This window comes from Gopherus evgoodei, chromosome 2, assembly GCF_007399415.2.
Source record: "Gopherus evgoodei ecotype Sinaloan lineage chromosome 2, rGopEvg1_v1.p, whole genome shotgun sequence".
In the NCBI taxonomy this organism is placed as follows: domain Eukaryota; kingdom Metazoa; phylum Chordata; order Testudines; family Testudinidae; genus Gopherus; species Gopherus evgoodei.
The window spans coordinates 92,571,113-92,590,028 of NC_044323.1; the positions used below are offsets into that span (position 1 = coordinate 92,571,113).

The following is an 18,916-nucleotide window of genomic DNA, read 5'->3' on the forward strand; positions in this document are numbered from 1 at the left end:
CTTTCATGCAGGTCCCCACATCTGTACCCTAGAGTTTAGAGTGGGGAAGGAACCCTGCCAACTGCTCATGTGCTTAAGGTTGAGTACATCATAAGCACGTGGAGGACTGAAGCCTAAGGTACTCTCTGCTTGAGTAATGGGTGATAGAATATATCCTTTATGTAATAATAATGTATCGTTTGATTTTACAAAATACAGAGTAAAACATATTCCCTTCCCCCAAATACCTTATAATATATGAAAGACAAGATGGAGAAGGCAAGACATTGGATAACAGTTCAGGAAAAGGAAAGTGTGAAGAGATTATTGTTAGGGGAAATAAAGTAGGAAGAATTTGAACAGAAAATTGGTTTTGAGGAGGGATTTGAAGGAAGAAAGAGAAGTGAAATTCTTTAAAACCAGGCAGGATATAACGTGGATGTCACATCATTTTAAAAGATAAATCAGCATTTTTATCTTTGGTTAATTTGCAAATTTTCCAGATGATAATTCAAGGTCAAAAGTTATTGCTATGCCATGAGACTCAGCTGCATGTGTGCAGCTCACTTTTCCAAAGGCATTCTCTCTCTCTGAATCTCAAGAAGCCACTGCTGAACTTGTGCAAGCAGAGGAGGAAGCTGAGCTGGAGTTAAACCCTTAAAACCTGATCCTGCAAACACTTAAGCATATGCATAATTGTACTCACATGAGTAGCTCCACTGAATTCAATGGAACAGAAGTTATGCACATGCTTAAGTGTTCACAAATTCAGCATTTTACTGGCCAGATACCAGGTAGTTCTCCTGACCCCTGTCACAATGATGTGAACTTTTCTTTCAACAAAGAGAATGTAAATTGAGTTTAGGCCAGTAATGCAGGGCCGCCCAGAGGATTCAGGGGGCCTGGGGCAAAGCAATTTTGGGGTCCCTTTCCATAAAAAGAAGTTGCAATACTATAGAATACTATATTCTTGTGAGGGCCTCTGCGGGGCCAGGGGCCTGGGGCAAATTGCCCCTCTTGCCTGCCCCCCCCCCCCACCAGATGGCCCTGCAGTAATGATTCTGTGGCAATTTTCGCAGGAATCAGGGTGTCTTAATCCACTCCCAGTTGGTCTAATTACATTTTACTTACCTACATTTCCCCCTGTATTCGGATACACTATTCTTCACTTTCTCTCTTGAGCTGCTATGAGTGTTGCTAAATGGCTTTTAACCACTGTTAAATGTTTTCTATGTTTTAACATTTAAATAACTTCACCTGAGCAGTGGGTAAAGTGATTCCTACCTATGTATATTTTATTTGGTGAATTAGTAAAATTTTGAATTGCATTGACTTCCACCTGGTCTTACATAATATTACATTAAAAATTACATTAAAAGAATGTTCAGGTTGAAAAGTCAAGCACTTAAAAGTTAGAAAATGCCAGAATTAAGCTTCCCCATATGCATTATGATACAGTCTTTAATTACATAATCACATCCTATTTTTTCCACAGGACCCCCTAAATCATTGAGTGCAGGGGATAGATGGTGCTATGAGAATGAATCAAGCTTGTATAGTGAGTAAGGCTGTTGTTTATAGGAGCCGTGCCTCATTTGTTACAAGTGTTGTGAATGAGGCAGGTGATTCCATTTTCTGGTTAAGGAAGTTGAATGCCACCCTGGAGAATTGGATTCTATCCTTTCTTGTCCTTCAGAGTTGTGATCTGGCTTAATCATTTAAGACAAATACGTACATTAAAATGTTCACAGATGGCCATTAACTTTGTGCTCAATTTCTACACTTGACACCAGATTTGCAGAAGTGCTGAGTGCTTACAACTGCAACTAAATTGAAAAATCTGACTGGAGTTGTGCTTTGAATATATAATATGCTGTACATGTGCTAAGTACTCTGGAAAACTGGGCCCTAGGTGTCTCAAATTGGCACCCAAAATTAGAGGACATTTTGAAAATTTTGGCTTTAATTCCCCTGAGCCTCAGTTCCCGTGTGCCTCAGTTCATGTGGCCAGAGCTGTGCAGGGACTGAGCATGCTCACTGAGGATGGAATCTTCAGGGAACTTAGCCACTAAACTCAAAGAAGTTGAGCATATGAAAGCTGAAATTTTTCAAAGGCTTATACCTTGGCCAATTTGGAGAGACTTTCACAGGGATGCAAATGATATAACCCTGACACACAGGCCATCCTCCTGCCAAATGTCAAGCCATTGCTCCACAAAACTGGCAGGTGCTAGGGCTTCTAAAATAAAATGTTGTTTAAAAAAAATGTAACAAGGGCAAAATATATTTTCCCCTCGTCTCAGGCCATGGCTACACTGGAGAGTGGTGGGTTTACTGGCTACGCTGGTGGTGGGTTTACAGCGCTGCAACTTAGTAGCTGTCCACACCTGCAAGGCACATCCAGGGCTGCAACTCCCTGGCTGCAGCGCTGGCTGTAGACCTGGTCTGCTTGGGGTATAACGATTGCAGCACTGGAGATGCAGCACTGCTCGTCAAGTGTGGCCACCAAAAGCGCTGTAATTGGCCTCCAGGGTATTAGGAGGTATCGTAGAATGCCTGTTCACAACAAACCGGAAGAGTGGCTGAACTCCGGGCACCCCAGAGCTGCTTATCTAAAAAACAAACACAGCTCCTGTTTGCTCGAGCGACCGAGGAGAGGCAGGCAGGGGAATTGCTTTGGAATGTTCACAGCTGTTTGCTTGAGGAGAGAAGCCACACGGCGGAGGCGGAGTGGGGAGTCCGTGTTGAGCAGCTGCTTATGTGGTCTGAAAGCTATTTAGGAGTGCATAATTTGCATTTAGTGAAGAAGAGAGGGGTGGGGGAAGAGGTCAAAACTTTTAAAATGATTGAAGGTAGGTGCTGTGTATCTTCCAGTCCTTAGAAATTGCAAGGCAGGGAGCTGACAACAGCGTCAGCTCCAAAAATCCACTCTCTCTGTCTCCCCCACGCTCCCTGTCACACTCCGCCCCACCCCCCTCTTTTGAAAAGCACGTTGCAGCCACTTGAATGCTGGGATAGCTGCCCACAATGCACCACTCCCAACAGCGCTGCAAATGTGGCCACATTGCAGCGCTGGTAGCTGTCAGTGTGGCCACACTACAGCGCTTTCCCTACACAGCTGTACGAAGACAGCTGTAACTCCCAGTGCTGTACAGCTGTCAGTGTAGCCATACCCTCATTCTCAGAAATGGCTGAAGAACTTTAGCTGAAACTTTTAAAAAAAACACCAAAAAACAAAACAAAAACCCCCTCATACGGAGGCTGATACCCACTATGGAAAATTTTAGCCAAAATAGTTAAAATTTGACAAAATTATAAGTGACTAAAAACAGAGTATTATAGAGAGACATCTCAGGCAATGTTAACTACAGGGAGTTCTACCAGCTATAAAACCATCATGAACATTAACTGTTTTTTTTAAATGTTTCAGATTCTTTGAATATATATTTCTCTATAAAGATGCAGTGATGTTTCAGATTGAGCAAGTCACAAAGCTGTGCTCAAAGATTGCTTTGACTGAGCCTTGGGATCCTTATGATATTCCTGACAACTCCACTTATGAAGACCAGTACTATATTGGGGGTCCTGGAGATGAAATTATGGTACAGGAATGGTCTGATAGAAAACCAGCCAGGAAATGTAAGTATTTGGTTTGGTTTTGTTGAAAAATATCTGCATTTCCTTTACCTAAGATATAATTTTCCAACTGACTGTTAGTATTGACTTCCATATTACCACAAAATTTGCAGGAAGAAATAACATGTAATAAATATCCAGTACATACTGTATCTCATATTAGTGCGGCATTGTATTAAAGAAAATGTCCCCATTATTTAAGAGTTAAATATCTGAAGAGCATATAATGGAGTTGTTTGCATGTCTCAGACAAAGTTTGGGATGAAACCACACCATTTTCCCATTAGAGTCCAGTAATCTGAGCCCAGAATTATTCATAAGAAAATCTATAATATAGAGCAGGGGTCGGCAACCTGCGGCACGCGTGCCAAACATGGCACGTGAGCCAATTTTGAGCGGCACGCAGCCGCCTGCCGCAGTCCTGGCCCTCAGCCCCCTCACCCACCGATCTCCCCTGCGGGGGCAGGAGGCAGAAGCTTGGTTCTGCAGCAACCAAGCTTCCCTGTCCCCCTGCTTCTTCCCCCAGAGTGGTGCTTTCCTGCCCCGCCCCCTCTCCTTCCCTGCGCCAATCAGCTGATGGCCCTAGCGAGGGGGAGAGGGGAAGAGCAACAGCGTGCAGGCAGTTCCCTAGAGGGGACAGAGAGAGGTAGGGACGGAACCTTGGGGAAGGGGGTGGAACAGGGCACATCCCTTCCAGCCCCCTGCCTTGAGCCACTCAGGGCAGAGGGCTGGGAGCACCCCTACGGGCTGAGCACCCCAGCCCTTTGCCCTAATCCCCCCCATACTGTCTTCTATCCTACACTCCCCATGCCCCCCAACCCTCTGCTCTGACCCCCCACACACTCAGCAGTCTGCCCTGCACCCTCATACCCCCAGGCCCTCTGCCCTGATCTTTGAACCCCCCCCACAACCAGCCTTCTGCCCTGACCCCTCCACACACTCAGCTTTCTGCCCTGCAGCCCCCATACCTCCCAGCCCTCTGCCCTGACCCTTGACTCCCCCCACAGCCTTTTGCCCTGACTCCCACCCACACACTCAGCTTTCTGCCCTGCAGCCCCGATACCCCCCAGCCCTCTGCCCTGACCCTTGAACCCCCCCGCAGCCTTCTGTCCTGACCCCCCGACACACACTCAGCTTTCTGCCCTGCAGCCCCTATACCCCCCAGCCCTCTGCCCTGACCCTTGAACCCCCTCACACACACAGCCTTGTGCCCTGCACCCCCATACCCCCTAGCCCTCTGCCCTGACCCCCACCACACACACAGCTTTCTGCCCTGCAGCCCCCATACCCGCCAGCCCTGTGCCCTGACCCTTGAACCCCCTCACACACACAGCCTTCTGCCCTGCACCCCCATCCCTCTGCCCTGAACCCCACCCACACCACACACATCTAGCCTTCTGCTCTGCATCCCCACAGCCCCATCCCTCTGCCCTGACCCCCCACACTCAGCCTTCTGCCATGCACCCCCCCCACACACACTCTGCCCTGACCTTTGACTCCCCCATACACCCAGCCTTCTGCCCTGCACTCCCCACACACCCCAGCCCTCATCCCTGAACTCCCTCACACCCCAGCCCTCATCCCTGACCCCTGAAACCTCCCCACCCAGGTCTGGGGTCCCGGCCGCAGGCCCTGCTCAGCCCCTGCTGGCCTAGGTGAACAGAACTCCAGGCTGGCAGCGAGCTGAGCAGGCTGGCGGCGTAAGATCTGCATTTTAATTTAATTTGAAATGACACTTCTTAAACATTTTGAAAACCTTGTTTACTTTACATACAATAGTTTAGTTATATAATATAGACTTATAGAAAGAGACCTTATAAAAACATTAAAATGTATTACCAGCATGCGAAACCTTAAATCAGAATGAATAAACGAAGACGCGGCACAGCAGTTCTGAAAGGTTGTCGACCCCTGATATAGAGAAACTCTTTCACAGTTTCAGGAGTAACTGCATGTGACCTATGTGGCTTGGAGATTACCCAGTGACACAAGGACTTCTTGGAGCCAACTGACAGAGGGCACTGGGGCTGCACAGGGTTTTGCAGGGCTCCCTTGGTCAAACATATGCACAATAATCACTGAAGGGTAGCATGTGAGGTCTCTGCCGAGTGGTAGTGTAGTCCACTGGTAATCCTAATAATTTCAAAATGTATGCATGGAAATTATGTTCTTAATGCCTTGGTGTTAAGGCAGATCGCCAGGAGGTGACATACCTTGGACGGCTTCCTTTCAGGAAGAGGGTAAGAGACGCCTATCTCCTTGTATGGTCATTTGGGAATTGTGTATTGTATGCCACACAGTGTAGACCTATTTGCATACTGAGCCATTTGTTGATTAAGATATTACAAAGTCTACAAGAAAGGAGTATATAGGCATCCTGTTTATGAAGACGGATTGTTCTGATATTTCTATGGATGCAAATACCCTGGATCCTTTGCTGAGAAGGCAAATTGACGCCATGTTTTGCCTCATGAAAACTGGGTCACAGCCAACCTGTCTGAAATACATTGGAAGGACTTTGGGTGAGCATTGCTCTACAAGACATGAAAGTATCTAGTTAATTAAGTCTGGGTTCTAAAATGTGTTACGACTTTATTTGATATGTGACCTTTTGTTTCCAATACTTCTACCTGCTATTACTTGAATCACTGTGCTTTGTTAAATAAACTTATACTTGGTTTACTATAAACATATCTAAGTGCTGTGCATTAAGCAGAGCCGTGATCTTAGGTGGAACTGGTAAGCTGGTATGTACTGTTCCTTTGGAAACAGCGAATCTGTGAATATTACCAGAGTCCAGTGTATCAGGGACTGGACACTCCAGGGAGAGGTTGAAGAGGTCGTAGGTTAGAGTGTGCCTGTCACTAACCTATAGAGAGACAGTGAGGCCTACGTAGACCTAGAGAGGGTGCTTGGGCTGCCTCTGACTGATAGAATTAGGTAGCTGTCCCATCGCAGGCATAGACAAAGCTTCTTCGTGCTAAGAGTAGGTAGTAGCAAGATGCCTCACAACCCTGGGTACCCCTGGAAAGCATCATACCCAGACTCTAACAATAAAAAAGAGTTCTTAAACCTCCCTGAATTTAAACTAAATTTACAGCATTATCCAGTTGATGCAACACTTACGATTATGACCAACAAAATATATGGCTGGTTATGAACCTTAATAATCAGCCAAGGGAAAATATTTCTTTAATAAAAAAATTAAAAATAAAACAAAGAAAAAGATTGTTAGAACTCTAACTAGACTGGATTCATCCTCCCAGCATTCCACAAGAGACACATCACCATCCGTCCCAGGAAAAATTTTATTCAGATCCAGTATTGTTGGCAGATTTATGTAACTTAATATCCAGATAGTATCATTTTGCACTCTTTTGAATATGCCCGGCTATATTGTACACCCACAATTATTTTTGTGTGTTTTATATGATAGTATTGAAAGAAAACAATGTCTTGTTCATATCTATCTATCCCTCACAACTAATTTGGCTTGGATTCTTATAGTAAAGTTATTCTGGTTTCAATGGAAATATATTGTACTTTAATAGCATTTTATTATGCATTCATTTTTATATGAAAATCACTAAAACCACCACAAGCAGGTCCGAAAAGGTGCCTGTAGACTGTTTTATATATGTTCACTAATGTATTATGACTTTCTGATAAGTGTGTTGAATTATTGCTCATCTTATCAGCCTTTATTTAGATGTTCTATATGTATATCACTACTCAAATTGTTTTGTTAATGTGGACTGAATTTTAAAATGATAGAATAAGTGTGCATGACCACTCTTTGGATAAGAGAAGGCAGGGTCCACTAAAGGGCTGGAAGAAAGAAAATATTTGTCACTAATAGGAATTACTGAAATGCGGATGTCACTGCATCCAGCATGATGGTGTATATTTTTCATCCCTTAGGGGCTGGAATCAGGGTTTCTGTAATAAGAAATACTAATCAAATGCACTAGTGTTTAGTACAAGGTTCTCTGGACTTGGTAGTATCTAGGCTTTAAAGCTTAAAAAGTATCAAGTGGTTATATTCAAATGTATTCTTCCTCTCCATATCTTAGAATTTAATTTGTAATGTCCGTGACTGAGCAAGGAGACATATGGGAATTGGTGCACTGGCCAATATTGAAATTTCTGTGCAGACTCTAGCTTATGCAAAGATACAACGTTGGAATAATATACACATGCAAATTCAAGAAGTATAACATTTTGTAAAAAGCCAAGATAGAATCAATAGCCTTAAAGTGCCCTAAATTCTTCAACTTTAGTCTTAGTTAGAAACTCAGTTTTTTCAAATTATTTGTTACACAGTAACCAATTTTATATCAACCTTTATAATCCTTAAGAGCCTTCCACAGAAGAAATCCCTTAATTATTACACCAAAGAAAAGATATCTGTTCTGCCAGTGTCTAATTATGGCACCTTTTAAAATCTTTATAATAAATACAATACAATTCAGCTTTGAATTGCCTCTTTCATAAAAACTATATCCCAAATACTGTGCAAAAATATGCTCTAGTTCAGCCAGGTGTTTGAGCACATCCCTAAAACTATACAGTCACCACGTTAAAAAAGGGAGAGAGAAAAGTTAAGGGGTGCAGACGAGAGAAAATAAATGCTATGAGGTGAGATTTAAAAAAGATGGTGAGTCAATGAAGCCCTTCTAGATGGCAGAAGCTGCAGAGAGAGAAATTCTTGTATGAACAGTGGCAAGATTACGTGAAGTGAAAAAGGGGAAACTAGTGGTGGAGGACCAGAGAGAGAGAGAGAGGAGATCGGAGAGTTAGTCTGGACTAAATCCATGATGTATTCTCCATCTCAGGATACAAATGTGTTCTTGACTTGTCTCTTGCAGTGGAGAATAGGGTCCAAGGAGTGCAGTTTTGAACAGGACTTCAAATGAATGGAGAGCCAGGGGAGATGCTTAGGGAGGTGGAAGTTGCACTAATGAAGATATGGATGAAGATTTCCACAATGGGGCCGGGCAAGGCTTAGATGGGCAATGCTGTGGAGAGGATGGTGGGCAGATTTGCAGACAAAGGGCTGTGGGAGAAGTAAAATTTAGGGATTAGGATGATACCAAGGGTTTACAGAGAGATGGGAGGAATGAGTCAAGGAAAGAGGTAGAGGAGTGGAGTTGTGTTTGGGAACGTTCCTTCTTTTCCAGGATGAACACTTCTGTGTCTGAGATAGTTAGCTAGAAGATTATGAAAAGAAGCCATGCATATTTTCATTAAAGATGTGACAAAAGGCAAAATAGGTACAGCTGAAGTTCATCAGTGTAAAATTATCTTAATTCCTAATGGCAACTATAAAGAATGAAGGTAGAAGGTTGTGGGTCTCCACAGAGGAGGAGCCCTGGGGTAGAGAAGGAATTCCCACCAAAACGGAGAATGAGCGACTCCATAGGTAAGAGGGAATCAGATATCCTACTTAGCTCTGGAAACTGAGTATTGCACAGTGTCAAAGGTGGCTCTGAGGCCCAGCAGTATGAGACTGGAGAAAGAGCCTTCAGTAGCAGAAGGAAGAAATACATTTGGTGATGTGTTAACTACAGGAACGAGAGAGGTTTCCAAGTTATGGGCTATCATAAACCTAGTCCCAGATTTGGACTTTAGCGTCCAAAATATGGGGGTTAGCATGAAAATCTCCAAGCTTAGTTACCAGCTTGGACCTGGTAAAGCTGCCACCACCCAAAAAATTTAGAGTGTTTTGGGGCACTCTGGTCCCCCCAAACCTTCCCTGGGGTCCCCAAGACCCAAATCCCTTGAGTCTCACAACAAAGGGAAATAAACCTTTTCCCTTCCCCCCTCCAGGTGTTCCTGGGGAGACACACAGAAGCAAGCTCCGTGAATCTAAACAGAGGGATTCCACCCTCCCCCGTTTCCAGTTCTGGAAACACAAGCACTTCCCTCTTCACCCAGAGGGAATGCAAAGTCAGGCTAGTAAATCTAACACACACAGATTTCCCCCTGACTTCTTCCTCCCACCAATTCCCTGGTGAGCACAGACTCAATTCCCTGGAGTCCCCCACTAAATAAAAACTCCAACAGGTCTTAAAAAGAAAGCTTTATATAAAAAGAAAGAAAAAGTACATAAAAATGGTCTCTCTGTATTAAGGTGACAAATACAGGGTCATTTGCTTAAAAGAATATTGAATAAACAGCCTTATTCAAAAAGAATACAATTCAAAGCACTCCAGCAACTATATCCATGTAAATACAAGGAAAACAATAGAAACCTTACTGTCTTACTATATTTGTACTCACAACTTGGAAACAGAAGATTAGAAAGCAGGAAATAGAAATCCCCTCATAGCCGAGAGAGCATACAGGCAGAAGACCCAAGAACAAAGGATTCATACACAAACTTCCCTCCACCCAGAGTTGAAAAAATCCTCTTTCCTGATTGGTCCTCTGGTCAGGTGCTTCAGATACTTCTTTCCAGGTGAAAGAGACGTTAACCCTTAGCTATCTGTTTATGACATGGGCAATGTGAAGACCATCTAGGATACTGACCTTTTAATCTACCTAGGAGCAAATGTGGGATGTAGTGTTTGATGTTTACTCGAAATGTGGGACATAAAACATTTTTCGTGCAAGAAACAAAATGCCCTGGAGTTCCTCCCTTTAGTGTAAATAGCTCCTTCTAGAACATCAATTTCATGGTTCTTTTGTGAGGTAAATAATTTTTGAGAATAAAAAGGAGATGTCAAATTTGTGTGGAAGATAGGTGAATTTAGGACTAAAATAAATGATGTCCCTCCAAGTGAGGGACACATGGGAACTATGAGAGTAAGATGGAGAGGTGAGAGAAATCTGCTTTTTTGATTACATTGATGAAAAATGGATACTTACAGGTAGTGCCGCAGATTTGCCATGGCAGTTTTTGATCAAAAATCATTGGTCAATTTAGTAAAAGTCACAGGTTTAGGGGAAAACAGTGTGTAGAGTCATGGATATGATAACTCAACTATACCTCTTTAAATACAATATACATAAATGCCTCCTTCTTCACTGCCCTCACCTTAATGGGGCGGGGCGGAGGAGGCACTGACCTTGCAGCAGTACCCTCCGCATCAACACAGCAGCCCTAATCCCAGCTCAGTGTGGAGGGAAGGCCCTGGGGCAAGGGGGCTGGAGAACAAGCTTATCCCACACTCACTTCACAGCAGCAGCTCCTGTCCCACGGGACTGGGCCTGGCTCCCTGCACTGGTCATTGCCACCTGGCATGTGGGTCACAGTGCAACTCACTCAAATTTGGCCTGGTTGCCAATCCATCATGATATGAGGGAGCCAGGCCCAGTCTTGCAGGACAGGAGCTGCCACTATGCGATGAGTATGGGGTGGGCTTGTTCTCCAGCCCTTTCGACTGGGGTCTCGCCTCTCCACCAGGTTGGCGACCCACCTAGATGCTTCTCATGACCCACTGATGTGTCATGACCCAGGGTTTGGAATATAAGTGCTTTATTAAAATAATGGGCACAAAGAAAAGTCTCAGACAAACAGAAAAGTCAGAGCATCCATGACATTTTTACCACCCTGATAAATGTACAGCCCTACTTATAGGTCATCACTTGTTTTAGGTGAATATAAAGGCAAAGGAAGCATGATGTCAGAAGGGTCCAAAGAGAGGAGAGAGAGTTGAGGAAGAGAAAGTAATGGAAGAGAGTAACAGTGGGGGGTTAGGGAGGGAGTATTACAATGAATCAGGGCAATATTAGATTGACAGAGGGAAGTCTGCAAACATGATTCTCTAATCAGAACAATTTCCTGATAATTAGGGATTAACCCCTGTTGGATTAACCCAATCCTAAATTGATTGCTGCTGTCCATTAGACTAGCAGATATCAGCCCAGCTCATGACTTGCTTAAGATATGTGTACAGTACACAGTTTTCAAAAACTGCTCCAGAAATTAATATTCAGCTCATGACTAAACATTTTATCTTGAAATAGCATGACAAACGTTTTTCTTTTCATTTCTTCATTAAGGCTGGGATTTTCAAAGTTCTAGGTGCCCAAAATCCCCTGGGGCTCTTTTGAAAGTTGTCACTGAAGTCAGGAAAATATACAAATGTTCTCTTGTCTCTTTAATAACAACTTTAAAATAATTCATGCTTGTCCCATAAAATAGTTACACTTTGTGCTTCATTATAGTTGAGTCCTGGGTTGGCGTTTACACAGTCAAGGACTGTTACCCAGTGCAAGAAACCTACACCAAGAACTACAGCGTGACAACCTCTACCCGCTTTTTTGATCTACAGCTGGGTATTACTGACCCCTCTGTGTTTACCCCACCCAGCACTTGCCAGGAAGCCCAGCCAATAAAGATGAAAGATGAATGCTGATTATGGACAATGGGTTGCCACATGCAAACAAATAATGACATGGAGGATAATTATTAATAATCATCAACTGACATGTAAGCTGATTTTCAACCTGATTTTTGTCTTTTTGGAATTCTGAGTTTTCATTTGCAAGGGAACACAATATATAATTGAACAGGAAGGTAAGATGTGTAGCAAAAAGGATATCTTTATTTCAGTGTTTCACTAAATTAAACTCTGTTCAACGATGCACTTGGTGTGTGTTACTGATGAAGTAATGTTTATAGGCACTATTTTAGCTGTGAATATTTTTTGAAAGTTTCATTATTTAATATTTCAAAATGTCAGCACAAAAGTATATTGTGTTCCTATTAATATAAAAGAGAAGTTGGATATCGTTTATTACTTCTGGAGGGATTTATGGAGTTGATCAAATATATTCTGTGTAAGAGCTCAACTGTAACCATAAAATGGCATAGTTTAAGCAGACTATGTCAGAGTGATTAAATGCATTCTCTTGGGGTTTTTTATCCTCGCTTTTCAAAAAGCTTTCAGTCAAGTGTATGGAGGTGTGCAGTTGTTGGGCTTTTTGCAAAGAAACCAGAGTGACTATTCATATAATACTACGTGACTGATGTAATACTTTAATGGGGGAAAAATAAAAAATTAAGCCAAAGGTTTATTTTCTCGCATTTGCTAATCCTTCCCTGAAGACTTTCTACAGAGTCTGACTAGACATATTTCTGTTTTATTCATTTCTAATTCGTGCTTTTGTCAAGACATTTTTGCTTTTAACATATGCAAGGAAATTAATAGATATTGCATGTGAATTGCTATAATTGTCCTATTTTCAGAAGTCTTTCTTTTTTCAGGGAGTGTGAAAGGCCTTTACAATTTCAGGTAGAAGTAAAAAGCACCTGCTCCTGTCACCTAGATTAATGCACATACAGCTCCTCACGTTGGAATTCTAACAAAAGACCTAAATGTGTGCCAAAAGGGAAAATGGTATTTTAAAGGCCTTTTGCATAGTATGATTACAATGCACTATGATCCAAATATGAATGACAATCCTGCTTTTGTTTGCACCCATTCCTTTGATCACTGAACATGTTCATTGTTAAATCAGCATTCCAAAACATAATCATCCACATACAGCTATTTGCTGGTGGAAGGAATGAGAGCTTAGTTATGAATAAATAAACAAACAAACAAAAACCAAAAAGCCCCAGGTAATGTACATTTTTAGCAGTATAAGCAGTACAGATATTCAAGTGATATGGACTATATAACTGTCCCATCTTAGTGTTTCTGAAATTATAGTAAATGCTTTCATCTTCCATAAGTCTAGCATTTTATTTCAATTGTTACTTGATAATATATGTAGGGACAAATTCTGATCCCGACTCATGTTGGGTAGTACTTTACTTCGTGAATTGTCCTGCTGAAGTCAACGGGACAACTTGTAGAGGAAGGTGCTATTCAGCATCAGTAAGGGGACCGCATTCTGGCCCTTAAAGATAGTTATTTGAAAATATCCCACCAAGACTACTACCTCCTCTAGGACAGTCTTCATAAAGAGAAAATGATGTAGGGTTACAGTGATGGTGGAGGATTATATACAATGTATAATTTACTCACCAGTAGTACCTTAATTAACAAACCAAAGGCCAGAATCACCTTTGGAAGAGAGTGGACCTAGGTATATTATTAGTTTCTCTACACCTTACTAGCTTTTATCACTTACACACTGTGCTACAGTGTCACGGTATTTTCCTTTCAGAGCTGGAGTCATGAAGGAATTTTCTTTAGTGGAGCCCTTCCTGCAAGTATACATGTGAACTAGCTGAAATATAATTAATTAATGGTATTTTCCCAAACATGAAAAGTTTATTGAGATGTGCTAGTGAAAATAGAATTGGATTTCCTATCAATTTAGTATGCATTTAGTCTGTGATTCCTCTATAATTTTGTGATTAATTGCATATTGTTTTCATTAGGGCTTCTTGTTGAAAGCTGGAAAATATAATAAACTTGGCTAGCAAACATGGAACTGTGACTCCACATCATTAGGAAAGACTTTCTTGTAGTTCAACAGATATCTATGTATTCTCTCTGTGTGCGGGTGTAATACCATGTCTATAATTATATTGGTTATAACAATATTAGATGGTCTTTTAATATTCATTTGGAGAAGTCTGTAACACAAAGTGCTTTTTAAAATGTTGCAGTGACATCCAAGTTAATTTTCAATGGCAAAATATATACAGTTTAAAACAATGCTGGTTTTGAATTTTTTTGTTCTGCTCTATATATTCAATAAAGGGACTTGTTAAAGAAAGAAGAGCCTTGGCTTTGTTTCTTTGTTGTTTTTAATGAGTGCGTCATTAAACAAAAAGTTTGCTTAGTTTGTTATCATTGTCTTCAACAGAGGCATATAAGGCCCTTAACATTGCTTATTGGCCCTTTTACACCACTCTGGCAGTGTTAAGTGCTTTATAGTGGGAGTAAATTACCTTTATGCCAACTTTAAGGTCCATTTCCACTGCCTGGGTGATGTAAAGGGGCTTTCGTGTAAATGAGACTCTGGGAAAGTAATTTCTTTATAACAACTATCCTGGGTGTAATACAGTAATCAAACATTTTCTTTTCTCATTAAAATCAGTGAGGGCTTCAGGGTAGGGAGCACTTGTGAAAACAGGCCATTTATTTAGGTGCCTCAATATAGATGTGAGGGTAAAATTTGTAGAAGAGTCTAAGTGAATTAAATGCTTAAGTTGCTAAAAAGCCTAAGTACCATTGACATTCAGTTTGAAAATTTTACCCACTGAAATTAAGTAGCAACAAACTAATTGTCAGTGGGACTTAGACTCGTAAGTCACTTAGGTATTTTTTAAAATTTTACCTCAGATGCCTAAATTTAGGCACCGATTCTCATTTGCAGAGGTTCTGAATGTCACCAATTCCATTTGACGTAATGCTTACACCATTGTTATTAATATTAAATTGTAGTTTCTCTTGCAAGGTTTGGATGGAAACTGGCACTGCTACCGAATTTGAGATTGATCTAAATCTGGCAGGTAAATTCTAGCACTCGGTGATTAACTTGTGTTCAATGTGTGGCATTTTTTGGTTCTCCACTTGGTGGAAAAATATTTGTACCCTTGTTTTGTGTAGGAATAGCCATCAGAATGCATTGAACTTTAAAGGGGGAAAAGACAATTTGTACTAGTAGACTGGAATGCAATACTACAAAGAGATTGTTTCACTAAAATTAACCTTGACATTGGGTTGTGATCCTCCTCCAGGACTGATCCCACTGAAACTCCATTGTAAATGGGACTAGTTAGCCACTCATGAATTAAACTGCAGAGCAATACCAGCAAGCTGTCTAGTTCCAGACTTTCCCACCAAAATGTGAATCTTATGCTGTCCAACACACTGCTGAACAATGCAAGCTCATATAAAGTCTGTCATTTCATCAATGGAAAATTATATGCTCCAGCCTTGTTATCCCAAATGGAATTTTCCATACACTTTAATCCACACTGGTGAAGATAAAACAATAAGATGGGTTTATTAACTACAGAAAGAAAAGAAAGTTTTTAAGTGGCTACAAGTAATGAGACATAAAAGTTAGGATTGATAAAAGAAATAAGATAAAACACACACTAATTGCCTAACTTAACAAGCTAAGTGAACTTAAAAGAAAAAGGGTTTTCTCACCATAAACTTACAGCAGGCTGTCCTGGCTGAAGAGTCCCTCCCCCCATTCATTTCTTTATGCATCATTGATGTCATGAGCAGAGATGAAGAAGGAGAGGAGTGAGGTCAAGCATTTTTCTCCCCTCTTTCCAATTCAATTTCTTGAGCTAGAAATATCTTTGTTGAGTCATGGTGACCAAACAGTCTCTTGTGGACGTGAGGTTTCAACTGTCCTTGTGATGAAATGTAATTTCTTGTCAATGCCTTTCCCCTGCCAGAAAATGGCTTCTTAACTAAGTGATAGCCCACTCGACTTTGTTGATACCTATCTTGGGGTGCCAGTGTGTCTTTGTCTCCAAATAATTGGTTTAGGCCTGCCTTTCTAACCCCGGAACATGTTACAGCAAATGTTATACAGTAGAAAATTATAACTTTACATACAATGTTGATACACATTTTACCACGAAAATAATGTTCAGCAGATTATGAGTTTTCAAATGATACTTCACAAGGCATGCTTGTACAAAATTTATCATAGTCTTGTAAAAATGGTGAACATGGGGTAGAGACAATCACATCATCATTCTGGTGACAGGATTAACACACAGGTAGGATATACAATATACCTCTCTTTATCTGAATGGCCTGGGAACATCTGAAACTTTCAGATAACAGGATGTTATCTGAACAACAGAAGTGCTGTTTTGAGCTGCAGTTTTTCTGACATAGAAATACGGGGAACAAAAGGAGTAATGCTGATGTTTGCTTAATAGTTGGTTTTTTAGTAATGAGTAAAAATCCAACTTTACTTACTTTATTAAAACACCAAAATGATATCAAAAGCATTCTAGATATAATTTAATTCTGAATTATTTATCTTTTTTTAAATACTGACTAATCACAGTCTGTAGTTTGTGAGCATATCTTTTTTGTTCAGTCTTCTAATGTAGTTATGCAACAGTAGATTCTGTAAGATATTTGCATCAGTCACTAAGAGGTTACCTGAGAAGTTACTAACGAGTGATTACTAACATAGGGATTTATGGAGGGGACACTGAATTCAAATAACTAGGATTTTCAGGTAAAGGGAATTCAGCCACATGAAATTATACTGAATGTGGTTATCATAGTGGTAGTGTCATCCCCGTAGCTTTTCTACTTTACAACATTGCTTTTTTCCTTAAGACATATAATTTTAAAAGGCTTTAGTATAAAGATTCACATGGATTGATACAGCCATTTCTGGAAGCAGATCAAAATGAAGGTCCAAAATACTTATTAAACAAAACAAAGCACCAGATTACTTAACACAAAACTCTCTACTATGAAAGACAAGTAGGAGTCCTGTTGTAGCCGTGTCAGTCCCAGGGTATTAGAGAGACGAAGTGCATGAAGTAATACTTTTATTGGCCCAACTTCTGTTGGTGAGAGAGACAAGCTTTTGAGCTTACAATTACATTGTCTCAGGCTGGTCTCAGAGCCCAGGTTCCAGCCTGTGCCTGAATATCTACACTGCAGTTTTTGGCCCTACAAGCCCAAGTTGGTTTACCCAGACTCTGAGATTTGCTGCAGGTTAGAGAGCTTATTCTTTCACTCTCCCACTTCCCTGGTCCTTCTCGCATGAAGAGAGAGCAACAATACCCGAAGTCCGAAGGTGCAAACAATTGGATGTTTATTGGGGTGAACTTCCAGCAAACTTAAATCCAAGTTTCTTTTTCCTTATTTTCTAATCCCAGCTTACTTCCTGTTTGCCCTTAATTTATATAGTAATATTCTTAGTTATACCTTAACCAATCATTCTACTAAAATTTACCAAACCAATCCTGACATATTGTAACATGATTAGCTAACCAATTATATCCCACCACCTTAATTAGTTTACACTCAGCAAAATTAATTATACAGCAGACAGAAACAATCACAGAACCATACGGAGACCATGCAAACAAACATACAAAACAATTCAGAAGTGAGGATTTCACAACTACATCTATACAGACATAAGGGTTCACCATCTGTGTCTATTGATAAGTGAGTTCTTACCAGACAGAAAACTATCAAACTAAATTTCCTTTTACATGCTCTAGGCTTTTCTCTTTCTCTGGAGGTGATAGATCAGATCACCTTCCTAACAGCCCCAGATTGCCTTATTTCAGTATGACTAAACAGGGCCTTAAACTGTCACAGTGAGAGAAGGCCCTTACATAGACGATGATTTTGATTCTTTCTTTTATACCTCTATAACTAGCTAAGTGATAAGAATACACATAAATTCTTAAAGTATAGGCCTTTGCAGACAGGCTTGAATATCTATATCCTAACACTGCGGTGGGCCTTTTTTTGCAGGGTAGACATACCCTTAGTCTCTCTGTGCCTTGCTACCCCATCCTGTAACATGGGGATAATAGCATTTCTTTTCACCCCACTTTTTTGTTTATCTTATCTATGTAGATTATAAACTCTATGGAGTAGGGACTGTCAGGGTCTTCCTCCTGATGCTTTATACATGTATTTCTACAGGCACCCTTTGACTGTACCCATATGTGCTAGCTGAGTGCACTGATTGTGAAACATGCCTTCTCCAAAAGCCAGTTAGTGCTAATAGAGCTCACCTCAGGCTCGAGTCAAGCCAGGCAAACGTGGCTAAGCTGGAAAAAGAAAAGAAAAGCGTACTGGACTCACATGCCATAGGTTTTTTGCAAGCTTGACAGCTCTAACAAACAAACAGTTCTGATGTTCTTGAAAGGGCACCAGTTCAGTTGTCATTTTTATGTTGCAATCCACATCACTAAGAGAAGTTTGAGTTTTGTCCTTGCCAATAAAATTATCCTTCACTCAGAGTCACAAACTCAGTACCGTTTTCAGTGAAAGAAGTGTTCTCTCAGTAGGCAGACAAGTTCATTTCAGTGCTGGTTTCTGTTCTTGTATTGGACTGAATTGGGGCATGTAGCTACAGGTAGATTGTGCTACCCTCTGTGCAACCAGGGATTGCTGGGAGGCAATCTGTGATACCCCTTTAAGGGTACAGAACAATTTTTCCCCCCAACTCACCCCCCCCCCACAGAACCGACCAACTTGCCACAGCTAGTCCCCTCTTCCTTTCTAGTGACTTGCTGCTTGGGTGAGCAACTAAGTAGCAACCTCTGCACTCCTTCAAGCACAGGGACACCAATTCTAGGCGACCTTTATGTGGGTTACGCAAGTATGGAAAGACTCCTGACTCCCTCCCTGCTACTGCACAGCTGCATTCCAGGGAG

General features: G+C 41.2%; 1 protein-coding gene across 1 annotated transcript in view; it reads left to right on the forward strand.

The window, feature by feature from the left end:
- The window catches only part of EPDR1 (ependymin related 1), a gene marked incomplete at its 5' end in the record, with an annotated part of 48,337 nt that extends 34,037 nt beyond the window's left edge, over positions 1–14,300 (forward strand). The window contains 2 exon segments of the mRNA XM_030549392.1: positions 3,410–3,618; positions 11,788–14,300. Coding sequence (XP_030405252.1) covers positions 3,410–3,618; positions 11,788–11,978 — 400 coding nt within the window.
- Positions 14,301–18,916: the final 4,616 nt, after the last annotated feature.